The sequence below is a fragment of the Zophobas morio genome, unplaced genomic scaffold (genome assembly GCF_036711695.1).
Source record: "Zophobas morio isolate AGI-343-1 ecotype UQ-CSIRO unplaced genomic scaffold, CSIRO_AGI_Zmor_V1 ptg000030l, whole genome shotgun sequence".
NCBI lineage: Eukaryota > Metazoa > Arthropoda > Insecta > Coleoptera > Tenebrionidae > Zophobas > Zophobas morio.
Genome location: NW_026972135.1, coordinates 16,438,615 through 16,454,925, shown reverse-complemented (window position 1 = coordinate 16,454,925; position 16,311 = coordinate 16,438,615). Strand labels below are relative to the sequence as shown.

The 16,311-nt window shown below is 33.7% G+C and overlaps 2 protein-coding genes and 1 pseudogene across 2 annotated transcripts; all 3 read right to left on the bottom strand.

Annotated features, from left to right (window-relative positions):
- Nucleotides 1-2,226: 2,226 nt before the first annotated feature.
- On the bottom strand, nucleotides 2,227-2,779 carry LOC135139008 (6-pyruvoyl tetrahydrobiopterin synthase-like). The gene is made up of 3 exons (XM_064069069.1): nucleotides 2,704-2,779; nucleotides 2,571-2,650; nucleotides 2,227-2,515 (listed from the first exon to the last, which is right to left on the bottom strand). The coding sequence occupies exons 1-3, from the start codon at nucleotides 2,775-2,777 to the stop codon at nucleotides 2,238-2,240; spliced, it is 432 nt and encodes a 143-aa protein (XP_063925139.1). The 5' UTR covers nucleotides 2,778-2,779; the 3' UTR covers nucleotides 2,227-2,237.
- Nucleotides 2,780-5,766: 2,987 nt separating this feature from the next.
- On the bottom strand, nucleotides 5,767-10,571 carry LOC135138670 (acyl-CoA Delta-9 desaturase-like; annotated as a pseudogene).
- A 4,627-nt stretch (nucleotides 10,572-15,198) lies between these two features.
- On the bottom strand, nucleotides 15,199-16,311 carry LOC135138669 (acyl-CoA Delta-9 desaturase-like). Its single transcript, XM_064068645.1, has 4 exons — nucleotides 16,125-16,311; nucleotides 15,733-16,069; nucleotides 15,501-15,686; nucleotides 15,199-15,449 (listed from the first exon to the last, which is right to left on the bottom strand). Exons 1-4 carry the CDS (start codon nucleotides 16,309-16,311, stop codon nucleotides 15,218-15,220), a joined length of 942 nt encoding a protein of 313 aa, XP_063924715.1. The 3' UTR covers nucleotides 15,199-15,217.

The following is a 16,311-nucleotide window of genomic DNA, read 5'->3' as shown; positions in this document are numbered from 1 at the left end:
TTTATTATGTCGCGGACCAATTGTTCGGATCCGATTTGATTGTTGTCTCCCCTAATATATCGTACTCTCCACGCACATTTTTACCGTCGTCCTTTCTTTCGTCTTCCAACTACGCTTGCCACTGCTTCTGCATAACCTCTGCCAGGTTTTCATAATTGTCGCGCGGACAATTTACATGAATAAGTCGATTTCTAAGCTCTTCCTGCTGGGCCATGGCCATGGTAACTGCTCTATACAATACACAACAGGATGCAGGAATGAGAAACGAGGTGCGAACGCTCGCAGAAAAATAAAGCTCGAGGCAAGAAACAGCCTAGGGAATAGGCTTCAAGTGGCAGAAAGTCAGAAACTATTATCACAAATACACAGGCTCAGACATATAAGCTGTCTATCAAACTCAGACCCTCATATTTGAAAATCATTATGTGAAAATATATAGATATAAGAACCTAGGGACTGACATTTTAGACAAATAAGGATGATTTAAAACAAACACTATAAATGTACAATATTTGTGACCGAGATCGTATTGTACTTGGTTTTTGTGTATTTAACTATCATCATCAAGAATGAATTTACTTACTTGATAGTTGCCTAATTACACATCAACGCATGATGTTCCCCGAGTTTTGTAGAATCACTCATTTGTGTTTAATGTATGTATTTAATCAAAGTCAGAGTCTGACATTCTTTTATTATGTAGGGGAGACCCGGGGCGGTTTGGACAAGGGGATACAATGGACCTAACACCAGTTACGTTGAATGTTTTTTTCATATTTGAACAACAACACAATTAAGCATGAAAAATGTAGTTGACAAAGAAATTTGTTAATGAAAATGAATAAAAAATCTTGAGTGTTGAAATCGAGGTAGGCTACAGTAAATGGTAATTGAATAAAAGTCAAATTATAAATGGACCTATCTACTGAATAGTCGTAAAAGATACACCCCTATACAGCATACGCAGTCACCACGTACAAAGTTACCGCGTAATTTAAAATCTGGCAATGAGGAAAAATATAACATGACAGATGACGTAGGTGCGCGATTAGTTGCATACTTACCAATCTTAGACTCCCCCTTCGGAAGTAGACATATGTATTTTATGTAAGTAAATTATTCTTAAATTTTAAATATAACTTTATTTTCATCTAACATACATTTTAAAATGACTATTATAATAATTTGTTAATTTGTTGTACATATTCAAACAAAACTGAGAATCAAAATAAATTCTTTCAATATATAATTCTCTTGTATTTTTTAAAAAAATAACAAAATCACACCAAGTGAGTCCTGTAATTAACATTTGCCCTTGTATCTGATAGTAATAATTATGGGTCCTTTTTAGATATGTCTGGCCATTTTCTAACGCTAAGCAGAAATTTTTCATTTTTGCCGCCTCCTTAATCGTCTCCCACTTTTTGCTGTAAGGGCACTTAATTTCACAAAGTCCATATCCATGAACTTCATCAAATACAACGCCGTCAGGACTTGCACCTAGATGACTAGCAAATGGATGCACTACAAAGCCACACTTATACATTGTCCTTCGTGTTTCCTCCAAATACATGTTTTTTGCCACATCTTCATTTTCCACCCCATGCCTGATTGCCTTTACATTCGACAAATCATTATTCCCAAAAATGCTCTTTACATATTCTGCATTGAAGCTTCTTCTTTTGCAAATTTCCCCAAATTTTGAACTTGTTAAACGAAATTTTCGCTCATTATACCATGGTGCTGAAGAAGCTTGTTGTCTTGTTAATCGTTCTATTTCATAAGATTTGTCAAAAGAAATTTCTTCAATGGCATCTATGGGTGGTTCACTCAATAAAACATTTTTTGCTTCAGCATTATCAAGTGGTAGCTTTATAGGGATCACACCAACAATTTGAAAAAACACAATGAATAATGAATGACAAACCGATATGACTCAGTTGCCACCGATGGCAGGTTTACGCCGCACGTGGTCAGAACGGCGGTTGTTTTGAATTACACGATGTTGATTCGCTGTTTTAAAAACTGCGGTAAAGATCTTGGTTGTGTACCCAACATATCATGCGCAAACTTCTATCTCTTACTAACATGTAGTAAGCCTCGGTTGGTTCGTATTTACGACTATTCAGTAGATAGGTCCATTCTAACTCTATTTTTTGAAAAACAGATACGTTACAATTATACAAAATTTTTATTAATAATAAAACAAACTCATTCATAGTCAATATAATAAATATTCATTCCCCTCTATACCTCACAATATTATTTTCCGTTTCAAAAATCTCAACTTCATACAACAAATCAGGTTTCTCCATAACCCTTTTCATCTGATTCCAAACGAAAACTGTAAGGTTCTCAGTCGTACTGGGTCGATTCTTGAAATATTCAACATCTTTGTCTAAGTTTTTATGATCCAAAAGATTCATTATAGCTTGCTCCATGTACCTTTTCAGTTCAGTCATATTGAGTATCATCCCTGTTTTAGTGTCAATTTCCCCAAAGAGGGTTACTTTCACTAAAAGAAAAGCAAATTAGACATTTTTTATTTAATAATAGGGAAGAATGCAGACCCATATAATTGTGCCCATGACCATTTATGTGGTTACATTTTCCATAAACTTCCTCGTTTTCTGCTTCATCGAGAAAAGGGCTAAAACAATATTTTTGATCTAAATACTAATAATAAGGAAAATTGTACTGTACCTATTTAATCTATGACACGCAGAAAACGTCATTCTTCTGGTTTGGTAAGCTTTTGGGTTTCTTGTATCAACCATTGTTCTACAGCACTAACGACCATCTGATGGATGTGTATCACTTGTCTGTTGTGTTAGCTTTGTAGTTATGTACATTAAGGTCAACGAGGGATGCGCAGTACAAATTTAGTGTAGTAGACAGATTCGATATTTTGCTTTGCCGTTTTGATTTCGGAATCTTTCAAGGCCTCTTAGCAATATAATTGTACAGTATAGATATGTAACTAACGCATATACGTTAAATTAAATTTCATTCGGCGTTTATTTGTCTTCTTGTTTTTTTGCTAATTTGTACATCAGGTGTCAATAGTGAATGGTTCTTTAACAAAATAACGATCACTAGTTAAATTAATAATTTTTTCAGCACCCGCGTTATTTTTTCTCATAACTTTGATGAAGTTGTCTTTTTCCAAAATAGTCTGCTGAATTTCATCAATAACATTTTTTTGCCAAGAACCGGTCATTTTGACTTAAATTCAGCCACATTATATATTGTTGGAATTGCATATTTTGTATTGACTTCAGATATAAAATTTTCTTTTTTGAAGTGAAGCTGTTGACCAAGGATTAGACGGAAAATACAGTTTTGAACAACAACCTCGCAGATGTAAGCCCTTTTGCCAATTTTCAAGATGGATATTGCATCTGTTCTCTCCATTTGTTAAGTAATATCTTGTTTTCGGGGCATTTAAACAATGAGAAACCATTTGCTTCTGTATTTCTACGGTTACGTACACAGCATACGGCGCCTATTCTCTTCCACGTCTATGTACTAAATGACAATTACAAATTGTCAAAATATGACTCAAAACAAACCATCCGCAGCCAGCATAGTAAAATAAAATTTACCATTATTTTGACGTTTCGTGTCACAGCTCTTTTCCAAAGTATATCTAGGGACTCTAGTTAATACTATTCTAACGTTAGTAACTAAACTGTTGACAAGAGGATTTTTTTTTATAATAGTTTTAAACAAAGAAAGTACAATACTTGATCTTTGATAACAGTCACATGAGTTACGAGAATTACTAGCTATCAAATATAAATGCAGTCACTGAATACAAACATTAAGTACAAACAGTGGAAACTTGTGAACTCGAATTATTAACTTTAGAGATTATAACTTAACAATAATTGATTGATTATTACAAATGTTAGCAAAAATGTGGGTCCATAACAACCTTACTACGTTATTTGTTTTCGTAAACATTTGTTAAATGTCTTTTCTAAGTGTGTTTTCTTTTAAATTATCTATAGTCCAATTTGCAATGTGTCTTCCCTTAGCATCAGTTGTTTTTAGTGTTGGAGATAGAAACTTTTAAAAATATCTAGATACAGGTATAGATAGATATATGGAAGATAAAAGTATCTAGATACAGATTGTTTTCGATTTTTTCGAAATATATCTAGATAACAGATACAAGAAAACAGATACTTTTTGAAGCTTTGGCGAATAAAATAACTGAAAACATGTTTATGTATTCCGCTACTACACACCCGTTCCACAGGTGCAGCAGAAGGGATTGTGGTATTAAATTTAAAAAATAAATATTTTACTGTAGCATAGTTATCCAAGACTGAAAAATCTTTTCTTTTTTCCTGCAGATAGGCCATCGCTTCGCCGTTTTATGTATCGCAAATCGTGCAATATTTATTACGTACGCTTAAAAAGAATTTTTTTTTGTTTTTATTCCCATACTACAGTGTCCAAATTGTGTTTGAGTATATCTAATAATTATCTCCAGCATTAAAATTAATATTTCAAAAGAATACAGGAAGTGATTATTCTGTGCTGAAGGTCTGTTGTCGGCAACCTGTTATAAATTATTATTCTTCAATATCGGCTTACGATGTTTTTATGACGATTTCCGGTAATCGTCTATCCCGGTGCGGCAGGTATATACATTTTAGGAAGAATTGCTGGTTCCGTTTAAGGCAAAATAAGTACAATTTCTTAGAAAGATATTTAAACCCCTTATAGAATCAAGAGCTGCCTGGCAGGCCGGAATCACCATAGTGCACCTTTAAATTTTCAGATTTTTGTTGAAACTTATTTTATTTTAATCTCGTTTCACGATTTCTGAAAATATATCCCGATAAATTATTCTACCGAGGGTTGTAAAAATATTAATTTTATTGCCCAAGATTTACACTTAAACATAAATAATCGGCACATTCTAGGGCAAAACGGACCTGCCAAGCCCGCCTCGCGTTAGGTCCAACAATGAAGAAATGATACATGTGGCAACAGGAAAAGATGCTACATTTGTCTGAAAAATAAAGATATAAAATAGTAACAAATATGCGATTTATGTGAGAGAAATGTATGTATTGAACATTCGATTAGTCGATTACAAAACTAATTTGTGCTAATTGAAAAAATTAATCATTATGTAAGTCGCAATTATTATTTTCTAAAAATAATAACATACCTTAAACAAATATTTTTACTATTAAAATTACTCTTATTTAATAACACAAATACAACCAGCGGGCCTCCCGGGTTGCTCAGGTACACAGATAAAATGCATTGCCCCGACAAGCGTAAAACGCAGTGAATAATGAATTGTGGTTTATGGTTTTTAAAATACCATCTTAACATGGCTTAGATTTATTACCCCTCAGGATTATATTTAAAGATGGTATTTAAAACATGAAAATTTCCGTGACAGAACACTATCAGTGGATCTCTTACCTTTATTTTTGTTTATGTGACCAAAATCACCAACATAAAGTATCAAAAATTACTACTAGTATAACTCAACTAATAACTACTGAAAAAAAGTGAAATAAAAAATGTATCTGTATCTGCGCCATTAATTTTGTATCTAGATACAAAAAGATCTTATGTGCTTAAATTCGATTTTATCAAGATACAGATGCTAGATACCCAAAAATGTATCTAGATACTTTATTTAGATACAAGTATCTAGATACTGCCCAACACTGGATAAAAGCAACAAATATTGCTCCACTAAGGAGAACTAAGAACTATATATGGTTCCGCAATTTAAAGGAACCTGTGCACTAGGATCATTAACGGCCTGCCGCAACCAAAAACATTTAGTTCCGATTTAACCTCACTAAATATTGCCCAAACCGAGAGCGGCAAATGACAAGTAACTTCACGTTCCACTTCAACTTCCTTAACTAAATAAACGAAATAACTAATTTTTGACACTAGCAAAGCGAAAATCTAGATAGAATATGTCTATTTTTTTAGAAACTACATTATTATACAATCTAAAACATGTTAGTAACGTGCTGTTAAAATAGTGGAACGTTTTAGGTATTTCGAATTGAAACCTAACGTAAGTTCTAGGGTTCAGTCTGGGAACATTGAAACGAATATTTTTCAGGAAAATTGGACAAGTTATTTCTCGCTTAACAATTTTTGGCAAAAATATTTGCCTGGCTACATTTTTTTCTCGAGCAAAGTGTATTCTCATTAACTGAGATCAATAATAAATTCTGATGAATGTGACGATGAGGACATGAACCAAACAACTTTAAATGGTAAAATTTGCAAAACTTGCGATTAACGTTTTCTAACATACAGATGTACACATGTTGGTGAGGATTCCAAATTACACTACCGTATTCTAATTTACATCGAACTAAGCTGTAAAATAGGAGTCTTGTACAGTACAAATTAGAAAAATCTGCGGAGTTTCTAATAATAAAACCTAACGTTTTCAGAAATTTTAGAATTCAGACCTCTAATATTTTGGTATACAATAAAAATCTGTGCGAAACTGTTTGCGACATCACTATTTATCTGTTGGAAATAAGCTAGTTTTTTTTTTTAAAGTGACAATTTTGGGAATTCCATTAACATATTTCAATTTGATGCCTTTTTGAGAAATACGATCTCTGAATTCCTTTCTGACTGTATAGGCTATTTTGTTGCATTTTTGTAAGATCCTTATTGATATACTATATGGGTTTATTTTTTGACGTCTTATAATTTGACAATATATTGTAGGCCGGTGCAGCTGATAATAAAATAACCTTCACTGGTCGTATTTTTGATGGAATGATTTTCCCAAGACGAAAACATTTAATAATTGGAATGTTAGTAACTCCGGTGGTTGATATGAGTTCAACCACTTTAGTTAGGTCGTCGTTATTTTTGTTCCGGAAAATTACTTATTATTATATTTGATGAACGACGTTGCCGTCCCTCAATGTCGTCAAATAGTTCATTCATAGATGTGTGTTGACTGTTGAGTTGGATTGATAAGGTGATAAGCGATTCAGACAGTACATTACCGTTTTTAGAGATTTCTCTACCTCGTTCAATTCCGCCTTTAAATCCGATATCTCAACTATCAAATTACTTATTGTCGCTCGTACATTACAATGATTGCAAAAAAGTAGAATTTTCTATTAGGGAATTTTATACAGACCATCTCTTGCCGTGATAAGTGCACAAGTTCCGTGAAGCTGTGACTTGCAAAAATCCCAAGATATACGGTCATCATCTTTATGGATATTATATTGTAAATAAAAATTAAGGAAAAATGTAACTACCCTTCTTAAAAGGAAGCACTAGTGATAATAATAATAATTTATTGTTAATATCGTGCATTTGTATTTATAGAGCTCAAATTTAACATACCTATTTCCTAAAGTTGCCATTCTCATCCTATTTACACATAAATATTAAACAAACTAAGTTAAATATTTTCTTAACGATACATTGCAAGTCTAAAAAAATATATATATTTCACTTTTCCATCCGACTTCTCCGCAATTTTAACATTTCAGGCGTTGCACTTTTCAAATCGTAAGCCCACCCTATTTTTGCCATTAGCTCAATAATGGCGGTACTAACATTAGTTCTACAACTGCCTAATTCTCCTGCTTTATAGTCCCAAGGGAAAACATGATGATAATTGTGCCAGCCCTCCCCAAAAGAACAGATGGACACAAAAATATTTTCTGTTGGCTTTATGTCCCTAAAATTTTAACACATCAAAATTGGTTTTAAACATTACCTTATGACATACCTATTATAGGGTTTTGTGCCCCAAATATGAGCCACACTATTAACGGCCCATGTAGCATGCAGTGTAAAAACATATCGCAAACAACATGTGGTAGTCCATGCCACGTACAAATCTTCCTCAAAATAGTACCAAGAAACCCAAGCGGGTACGACTAGACACAAAATAGGAGCAAAAATCATATAGTACCTAGAAAAAATAAATAGTAATTAAATATTACAAATTAGCTATTTACCTTTTTTGAAACATCACGACGGGATCATTTTCCAAGTCGCTCAAATCCAACGTATTTCCTTTAGCAATAACTTGCTTATGTTTTCTTAGCAACAACCACCCCACATGCGAAAGAAAAACCTCTGCTCGCGTTGTGTGGATCCGCGTCTGTGTCGGTGAATTTGTGATGAACGCGGTGATCTCGAACTCAATCATAAATCGGGGTTTGTAAGGCCATGGTTTGCAAAAAACATAAAATTATCCTCAAAGGTAATTTGGTTTTATATGAACGGTGTGCCCATAATCGGTGTGCTCCGGTTGTTATTCCTTGTCCCGTGATGACACCGGTGAGGACAGCTGCATTTAAAAAGATATTATAAATGTTTAAGTATACTTAATTGAAAATGGTTACCCCAAACGAATGTGGAGAACTTAATGGTTGTCACCTCATAAATCCCGTTAAGGGCAAAAAGGTGTAGAAAAGGGAACAAAAATATATTCTTCCAGACTACTTGGCTCTTCTTCGGCAATTCACTGGACGTATTTTTATTTTTTAATCGACATTTTTATGTCACTAATTTTATTTTCTTGAACAACCATGGCAGATCTCGCACAGATCACGAATGACACTTTTACCTCGTTAGTAGAAGAATATGAATGTATTATACGAGTAAAAATATTTCTTGGGTAATTTACAATTGTTATTTGTAACCTTGTTGCCTGAAATTTAAAAAAATCAAATTTTATTTTGAACATACCTATCACATGACTTTGTACCCTGAATACAAGCCACACTGCTAACAGCTCATACAGCTTGTAGTGTTAAACGTAAACAACATTTGGCAGTCCACGTAAAATTTTTTGTCAAAGTAGTACCAAGAATCCAATATTGTCCATGTCAAGTAAACGGATGTAAGGGCATGTTTTGGCAAAAAGGTAAAATGGTCCTCATAGGTAATTGGAGTTTATATGAACGATGTGCCCACGACTGGTGTGGTCCGTTTGTCACTCCTTCTCCCAAAGAAATCGCTAAACAAACCTCGATTTAAAAAATATATAAACGTTCAAGAATAGTTAGTAATAGTTACCCAAAACGAATGTGGAGAGCATAATTGTTGTCACATAATAAATCCTGTTAACGGCAAAAAGGTGTAGAAAGAATAATAACAATATATATTCTTCCAGACTATTTGGCTCTTCTTGGGCATTCACTGGACGTATTTTTATTTTAAATCGACATTTTTGTGTCACTAATTTTGTTTTATATTCAATTGTTATTTATAACCTTGTTGCCTGAAATTTTAAAAAAGCAAATTTTATTTTGAACATACCTATCACATGACTTTGTACCCTGAATACAAGCCACACTGCTAACAGCTCATACAGCTTGTAGTGTTAAACGTAAACAACGTTTGGCAGTCCACGTAAAAATTTTTGTCAAAGTAGTACCAAGAAACCAATATTATCCATTTCAAGTAAACGGATGTAAGGGCATGTTTTGGCAAAAAGGTAAAATGGTCTTCATAGGTAATTGGAGTTTATATGAACGATGTGCCCACGACTGGTGTGGTTCGGTTGTTACTTCTTCCCCCAAAGAAACCGCTAAACAAATCTCCATTTAAAAAATATATAAATGCTCAAGAATAATTAGTAATAGTTACCCAAAACGAATGTAGGAAACTTAACAGTTGCCACATAATAACATCCCGTTGGTACGCAAAAATGGGTGCAACTTATGGTGAGAGTATATTTTATATATTGTGTAATATGTCCAGGCCATCTGACAATAGTCAGATGGCCTGGACATATTTTTATGTGTACTTTTGTTTTGTGCAACAACCACCACAGACCACGCACAAACCACAAATGACCCTTTTAGTGGTAATGGGAATTCTGTACGGGATTTTCGTTGAAATGTGCTTTAACGTCTTTATAATTATAACTACTAGAAAGTGGGATTCAAAATGAGTTAATTGTTAATAACGGTGATTGGACATGTCAGTTATACGTTATGGAATTTAACAAATGATAATGCATTGTGGCCGTGGAAATTTTTCATGAAATTGAGGTCTGTGGTTTTGGAGGTTTTAGAAAAAGCTCGTAATGTCAATTCTTGTTCTGCATTTTTCTATTGAACAGTTCTTAATGAACTCTTTAGGATAACTGTACATCTCAATATTTTTTTCAGATCATATTTTTTGTGCGCGTTCTCTCAAAACTTGATTTCTAAATTTTTTCTTATATATTTCTGGATATGCATCGTTTGATCCCATTAAGCGGGTACATACGAAAAACATTTTTATTTATTTATTTATTTAATTTGAGTTGGTCAACAGGCAACAATGAACCTAAGCATCGACCAACTAGAAAGATATTGATTTTCAAATAATCAGGTAGATTAAAATCACTAACAAATCGTACTCGTCAGCACTTGAACTTGAATATAAAGAGTTAAATGGCTTAAACAACATTTAACACCAACCACATCAGTAAATTGTAACGAATCAAATCCCTTTGAATATAAATCAAATGGAAATGAAGCATACTGGCGACGAATCGCAACTAGAACTCCTCCGCCTTTAGATAAGCCCATTTTTTACAAATTTTTGTCAGATCTAACAGTTTCAAAATCATTTGGCCAAAATTTAGTGTTTAAGATCGAGGAAGTTGACCAACTCTCTGAGAGGCAAATAACATTGTGATTGCACCCCTCTAATAGAAGTAGGAAGATTCTTAAAGGAATCTTCGAGTTTTTCCCGAACTATTTTTGGTTTCTGGGTCAATTGAGTTTTACGGAGTATCGAAAGTCGGCTTATCAATACCAACACATAAAATATGATAATTACCACCACATTTTTTCCTACCTACAACATAATCCTCAGTGGCTTTTAATAGCCTTGTTGCAGTTTCCATATTTGACAGCCATGAAAAGAGTAAAAATCCAATAGCGATAAGGCGCTATCAGGGTAAGCAAAAAACTAGAAAATCAATCCGAAATTCAGTCAAACTATGTTAGTGGGTGGTGGTTTTTGATTGCTCTAAATTTTTAGCCGTCTACGATGACTATTTGGTGAGTTTGTTCCATGTTGTTGTCTCGTGTTTTGGTGAATTAAAAGACGCTTAGCGTTAATGGCTTTTTTACTTTACTGACCACACTTTTTGTGGATGGTTAGCCGAGCAGTTACTGTTTCCGTATTTATTTGCAATACATGATAATAATTTGTTGTTAGCGTACTTCTAATTGTCTAACCTTAGAGCCAGCATGTAGGTACACAAACTGCGGTAAATGCCTGGGTGCAGTTAGATCGTCCAAATCTAGTTCAATTAATCTTTTTTGAGCTGGTACATGTAACAGGCAATTTCATTATAAACGTGTTGGAGTTCCAGATTCTCTTCAGGATCAATTTGTTTTACTTCCTGGATTGTCGTGGAAATGTTGTGATTGCTTGGCAAACTGTTGTACTGGATTCCGACAATTAAAATACTTTTGGCGCGAGCAAACTGGCCAAGTATATTTAATACTTAATGAAATGATTATTCTGTGCTGAAGTCATAAGACTCATAAATTATTATTCTTCAATATCGGCTTACGATGTTTTTATGACCATGTTCGGCAATCGTCTATCCCGGTGCGGCAGGTATATACATTTTAGGAAGAATTGCTGGTTCCGTTTAAGGCAAAATAAGTACAATTTCTTAAAAAGGTATTTAAACCCCTTATAGGATCAAAGGCTGCCTGGCAGGCCGGAATCACCAGAGTGCAACTTTAAATTTTCACATTTTTGTTGAAACTCATTTTATTTTAATCTCGTTTCACGATTTCTGAGAATATATCACGATAAATTATTCTACCGAGGGTTGTAAAAATATTAATTTTATTTCCCAAGATTTACACTTAAACATAAGCGGCACATTCTAGGGCAAAACGGACCTGCCAAGCCTGCCTCGCGTTAGGTCCAACAATGAAAAAGTGAAGAAATGACACATGTGGCAACAGGAAAAGATGCTACATTTGTCTGAAAAATACAGATATAAAACAGTAACAAATATGCGATTTATGCGAGAGAAATGTATGTATTGAACATTCGATTAGTCAATTACAAAACTAATTTGTGCTAATTGAAAAAGTTAATCATTATGTAACACGCAATTATTATTTTCTAAAAATAATAACATACCTTAAACAAATATTTTTACTATTAAAATTACTCTTATTTAATAAGACAAATACAACCAGCTGGCCTACCGGACCCGGGTTGCTCAGGTACACAGATAAAATGCATTGCCCCGACAAGCGTAAATCGCAGTGAGTAGTGAATTGTGGTTTATGGTTTTTAAAATACCATCTTACCATGGCTTAGATTTATTACCCCTCAGGATTATATTTAAAGATGTATAAGTACTGAAGGCTACGATGTAGGACATGATGGTATTTAAAATATGAAAATTTCCGTGACAGAACACTATTAGTGGACCTCTTACCTCTATTTTTGTTTATGGGACCAAAATCACCAACATGAAGTATCAAAAAATGCTACTAGTATAACTCAACTAATAACTACTGAAAAATAAGTGAAATAAAAAATGTATCTGTATCTGCGCCATTAATTTTGTTTCTAGATACAGATATTTTGTGCTTAAATTCGATTTTATCTAGATACAGATAGGTACTAGATACCCAAAAATGTATCTAGATACTTTATTTAGATACAAGTATCTAGATACTGCCTAACACTGTCCATGGTGCGAGGTGCGAGATAAAATGTAAAAGGCTGTCAATTATGTTTATCGGATTTAGAGATTGAATGGGGTACGCTTGAGCATATCGGGAAAACGAGTCGATAATTATTGTCAAAAAATCATTTGTTTGTCTGAAATGTAGAGGGACTTATATGGAATTGTTCGTTAGACGTTTATTGACCAAATCTATGGAAAATTTTAAATCCAGAAGTTATTTAATACCAATAATCCCATCGAAGAGACTATGGAAATCATATAAGGCAAATTCGAAACTTTCGTTGATGGAAAGTATTTTTCTGCAATACACGGTTTACTGATCGATGCATAAGGTCCTGTATCGACTAATAATAATAATTTGAGAGGCAGAGTGTGTGTTTACTTCGTAAGCTACGTCTCTTTGAAAAAGGAGGTTGACTTGGTTGTTCGATGGAAAATTTGATTCCTTATTTGTTTCGGTATCGTCATTATTAGTTTGCTGATAATCATAATCTGTTTGATATGAAAGTTCGTCGTTCGGTTGATATTGATTGTCTGTTTGGTCAATATCATTAGCGAGATTTTCATAATTGCTGTAATCGCTTTCACTACTTGTAGCGAAACAACATGCTCCTTGTTCTGTTTGTTGTTCGTCATCTATTTGATATAATTCTTCGGATATGAAGCTCTGATTGGGTTTAGAGGGGCTATGATAGAAATCAGGGGGATTGAAATTTTGTGGCGACCTGTACGTAATTAACCTGGTCTGTGTTTGGGTTTTAATCGTGGGGGCTCGAGATGTTGTTGACATCGGGGTTGGTTTTTCAGCTGGTATTTGACTAGTTGGCCTAAATGCATTCTTGGGTCTCAAAAATACTTGGGAATTTGTTAGAAATCTCTGTTTTGGTGGATTTGGGTTTCTAGTTAAATTAATGGGTCGATTTGGAAATTGTGGTTGACCATTTTGGAAAAAATGCGATTGTTGAGTTTCATTCGGACGATTAGAAGACTGTTGAACTGGGTATGCGTTTTGGGATCTGACATAATTATTAGAAAAATGTGGACGATTGTGAGGTGGCGGAAACTGTTGTCGAAATGGTTGGTAATTTTTTTGGGGCAATTGTTTATTATGTTGAACAAGATGGACAAGGTTTTCTTCTTCTGCGACATAAGACATGGCGGATTCCAGAGATGTGGGGTTTCTTAATCGAATTTTGCTCTGTAAATTAAACTGTTTTTGTGGTGTCATTCATTTCCAAAATGTCAAACGAATTTAATTTGGTCGAAAGTTTCCTCTTCATAATTTATAAACGTTTGTCAAATTCTAGTGGACCTTCGTTTTTAAAAGGAAAGGCAGCGATTAAATCTTGCTCAAGGCAATCTAAATTACGTTGATCTCCGAAATTTGCGCGCAGGGCTTTTTTTATCAGTGACCATGTATTTAACTCTGATCTAGTTCCTATTAAAATTTGAGCTCTGCCAGTCAATTTACTAATAACAACTCTCAATAAATACGGTTTTAAGTGTGGAGCTGAACTAACGTCAGTGTTTTGAAAAAGATATTCGCAAGTTGATATAAAAATTTCTAAAGTATCTTGATCAACATTGTAGGGCGATATTGTATCTACATACAACTTCGTGAGTTGATAATCAAAATTATGATCAGGCATTTTTGTTTCTTTTTTGTTTTCAAAACTAACTGAAGTTTCAAAATTATTGACGAATCTAGTTCATCACTCGAATCGCTACTCATAAAATTAAATATTACTTATTTAGTTAATTAATTTATATTTATACATATATTTTAAATTTAAATTCTGAGAAGAGAGAAAAAAAACAAGAACAAAACGATTTTTGCGTGAATTTCAAAAGGAAAAAAGAAAAGAAAAGAAAGATGGGATGCTCAGCAAAATCTTCAGTGTATGGAATGGGCTAAGTGATGATGTGAATTCTTCTTCTACGATAGTGTTTAAGCAAAGAATGTTACATTATTTCGAAAATCTGTCGTCGGAATAAACATCTGCATGATTGTGTCTTACTCTAGTGAGATAGATGTAACTGTCTAGCATCTATTTATGCAGAAATGTTTATTGCTTTACTCTGTTTTTATTATTTGGTTTTATTCTTAAACATAATTTATTGTTATTATTGTATATTTGTAATTTCATAGCTGAAATCTAACGTATTTTTTTAGCAATGACTTGCTCAGTGTCTTTTCATTAGCAACACCTCCTATTTACACATAAACAATAAACAAAAACTCTTTAGGATTTATTTTTATATTAGACATATTTACACGAAAAACATTTTTTATAAGTAATTTAAAGTATACGAGTATTTATTATAGCACTAGTAATAATAATAATAATATTGTTAATAATGTACATTTGTATTTACAGAGCTTAAATTTAAATTACCTAATTCCTAAAGTTGCCATTCTCATCCTATTTACAGATAAATATTAAACAAACTAACTTAAATATTTTCTTAACAATACATTACAAATCTAAAAAAATATATATTTCACTTTTCCATCCGACTTCTCCGCAATTTTAACATTTCAGGCGTTGCACTTTTCAAATCGTAAGCCCACCCTATTTTTGCCATTAGGTCAATAATGGCGGTACTAACATTAGTTTTATAACTGCCAAATTCTCCTGCTTTATAGTCCCAAGGGAAAACATGATGATAATTGTGCCAACCCTCCCCAAAAGAACAGATGGACACAAAAACATTTTCTGTTGGCTTTATCTCCCTACAATTTTAACACATCAAAATTGGTTTTAAACATTACCTTATGACATACCTATTATAGGGTTTTGTGCCCCAAATGTGAGCCACACTATTAACGGCCCATGTAGCATGCAGTGTAAACACATATCGCAAACAACATGTGGTAGTCCATGCCACGTACAAATCTTCCTCAAAATAGTACCAAGAAACCCAAGCGGGTACGACTAGACACAAAATAGGAGCAAAAATCATATAGTATCTAGAAAAAATAAATAGTAATTAAATATTACAAATTAGCTATTTACCTTTTTTGAAACATCACGACGGGATCATTTTCCAAGTCGCTCAAATCCAACGTATTTCCTTTGGCGATAACTTGCTTATGTTTTCTTACCAACAACCACCCCACATGCGAAAAGAAAAATCCTCTACTCGCGTTGTGTGGATCCGCATCTGTGTCGGTGAATTTGTGATGAACGCGGTGATCTCGAACCCAATCATAAATCGGGGTTTGTAAGGCCATGGTTTGCAAAAAACATAAAATTATCCTCAAAGGTAATTTGGCTTTATATGAACGGTGTGCCCATAATCGGTGTGCTCCGGTTGTTATTCCTTGTCCCGTGATGACAGCGGTGAAGATAGCTGCATTTAAAAAGATATTATAAATGTTTAAGTATACTTAATTGAAAATGGTTACCCCAAACGATTGTGGAGAATTTAATCGTTGTTACAAAATAAATCCCGTGAAGGGCAAAAAGGTGTAGAAAGAATAATAAAAATATATTCTTCCAGACTATTTGGCTCTTCTTGGGCAATTCACTTGACGTACTTTTATTTTTAATCGACATTTTCGTGTCACTAATTTTGTTTTCTGGAACACCCAT

Coding starts and splice junctions, on each gene's coding strand:
- LOC135139008 (XM_064069069.1), bottom strand. CDS start 2,777: ATGGTTGATACAAGAAACCCAAAAGCTTACCAAACCAGAAGAATGACG. Junction 2,651..2,703: donor GCGTGTCATAGATTAAATAG/GTACAGTACAAT, acceptor ATATTGTTTTAG/CCCTTTTCTCGATGAAGCAG. Junction 2,516..2,570: donor TCATGGGCACAATTATATGG/GTCTGCATTCTT, acceptor CTTTTCTTTTAG/TGAAAGTAACCCTCTTTGGG.
- LOC135138669 (XM_064068645.1), bottom strand. CDS start 16,311: ATGGGTGTTCCAGAAAACAAAATTAGTGACACGAAAATGTCGATTAAA. Junction 16,070..16,124: donor ATTCTCCACAATCGTTTGGG/GTAACCATTTTC, acceptor TTTTAAATGCAG/CTATCTTCACCGCTGTCATC. Junction 15,687..15,732: donor GTCGTGATGTTTCAAAAAAG/GTAAATAGCTAA, acceptor TATTTTTTCTAG/ATACTATATGATTTTTGCTC.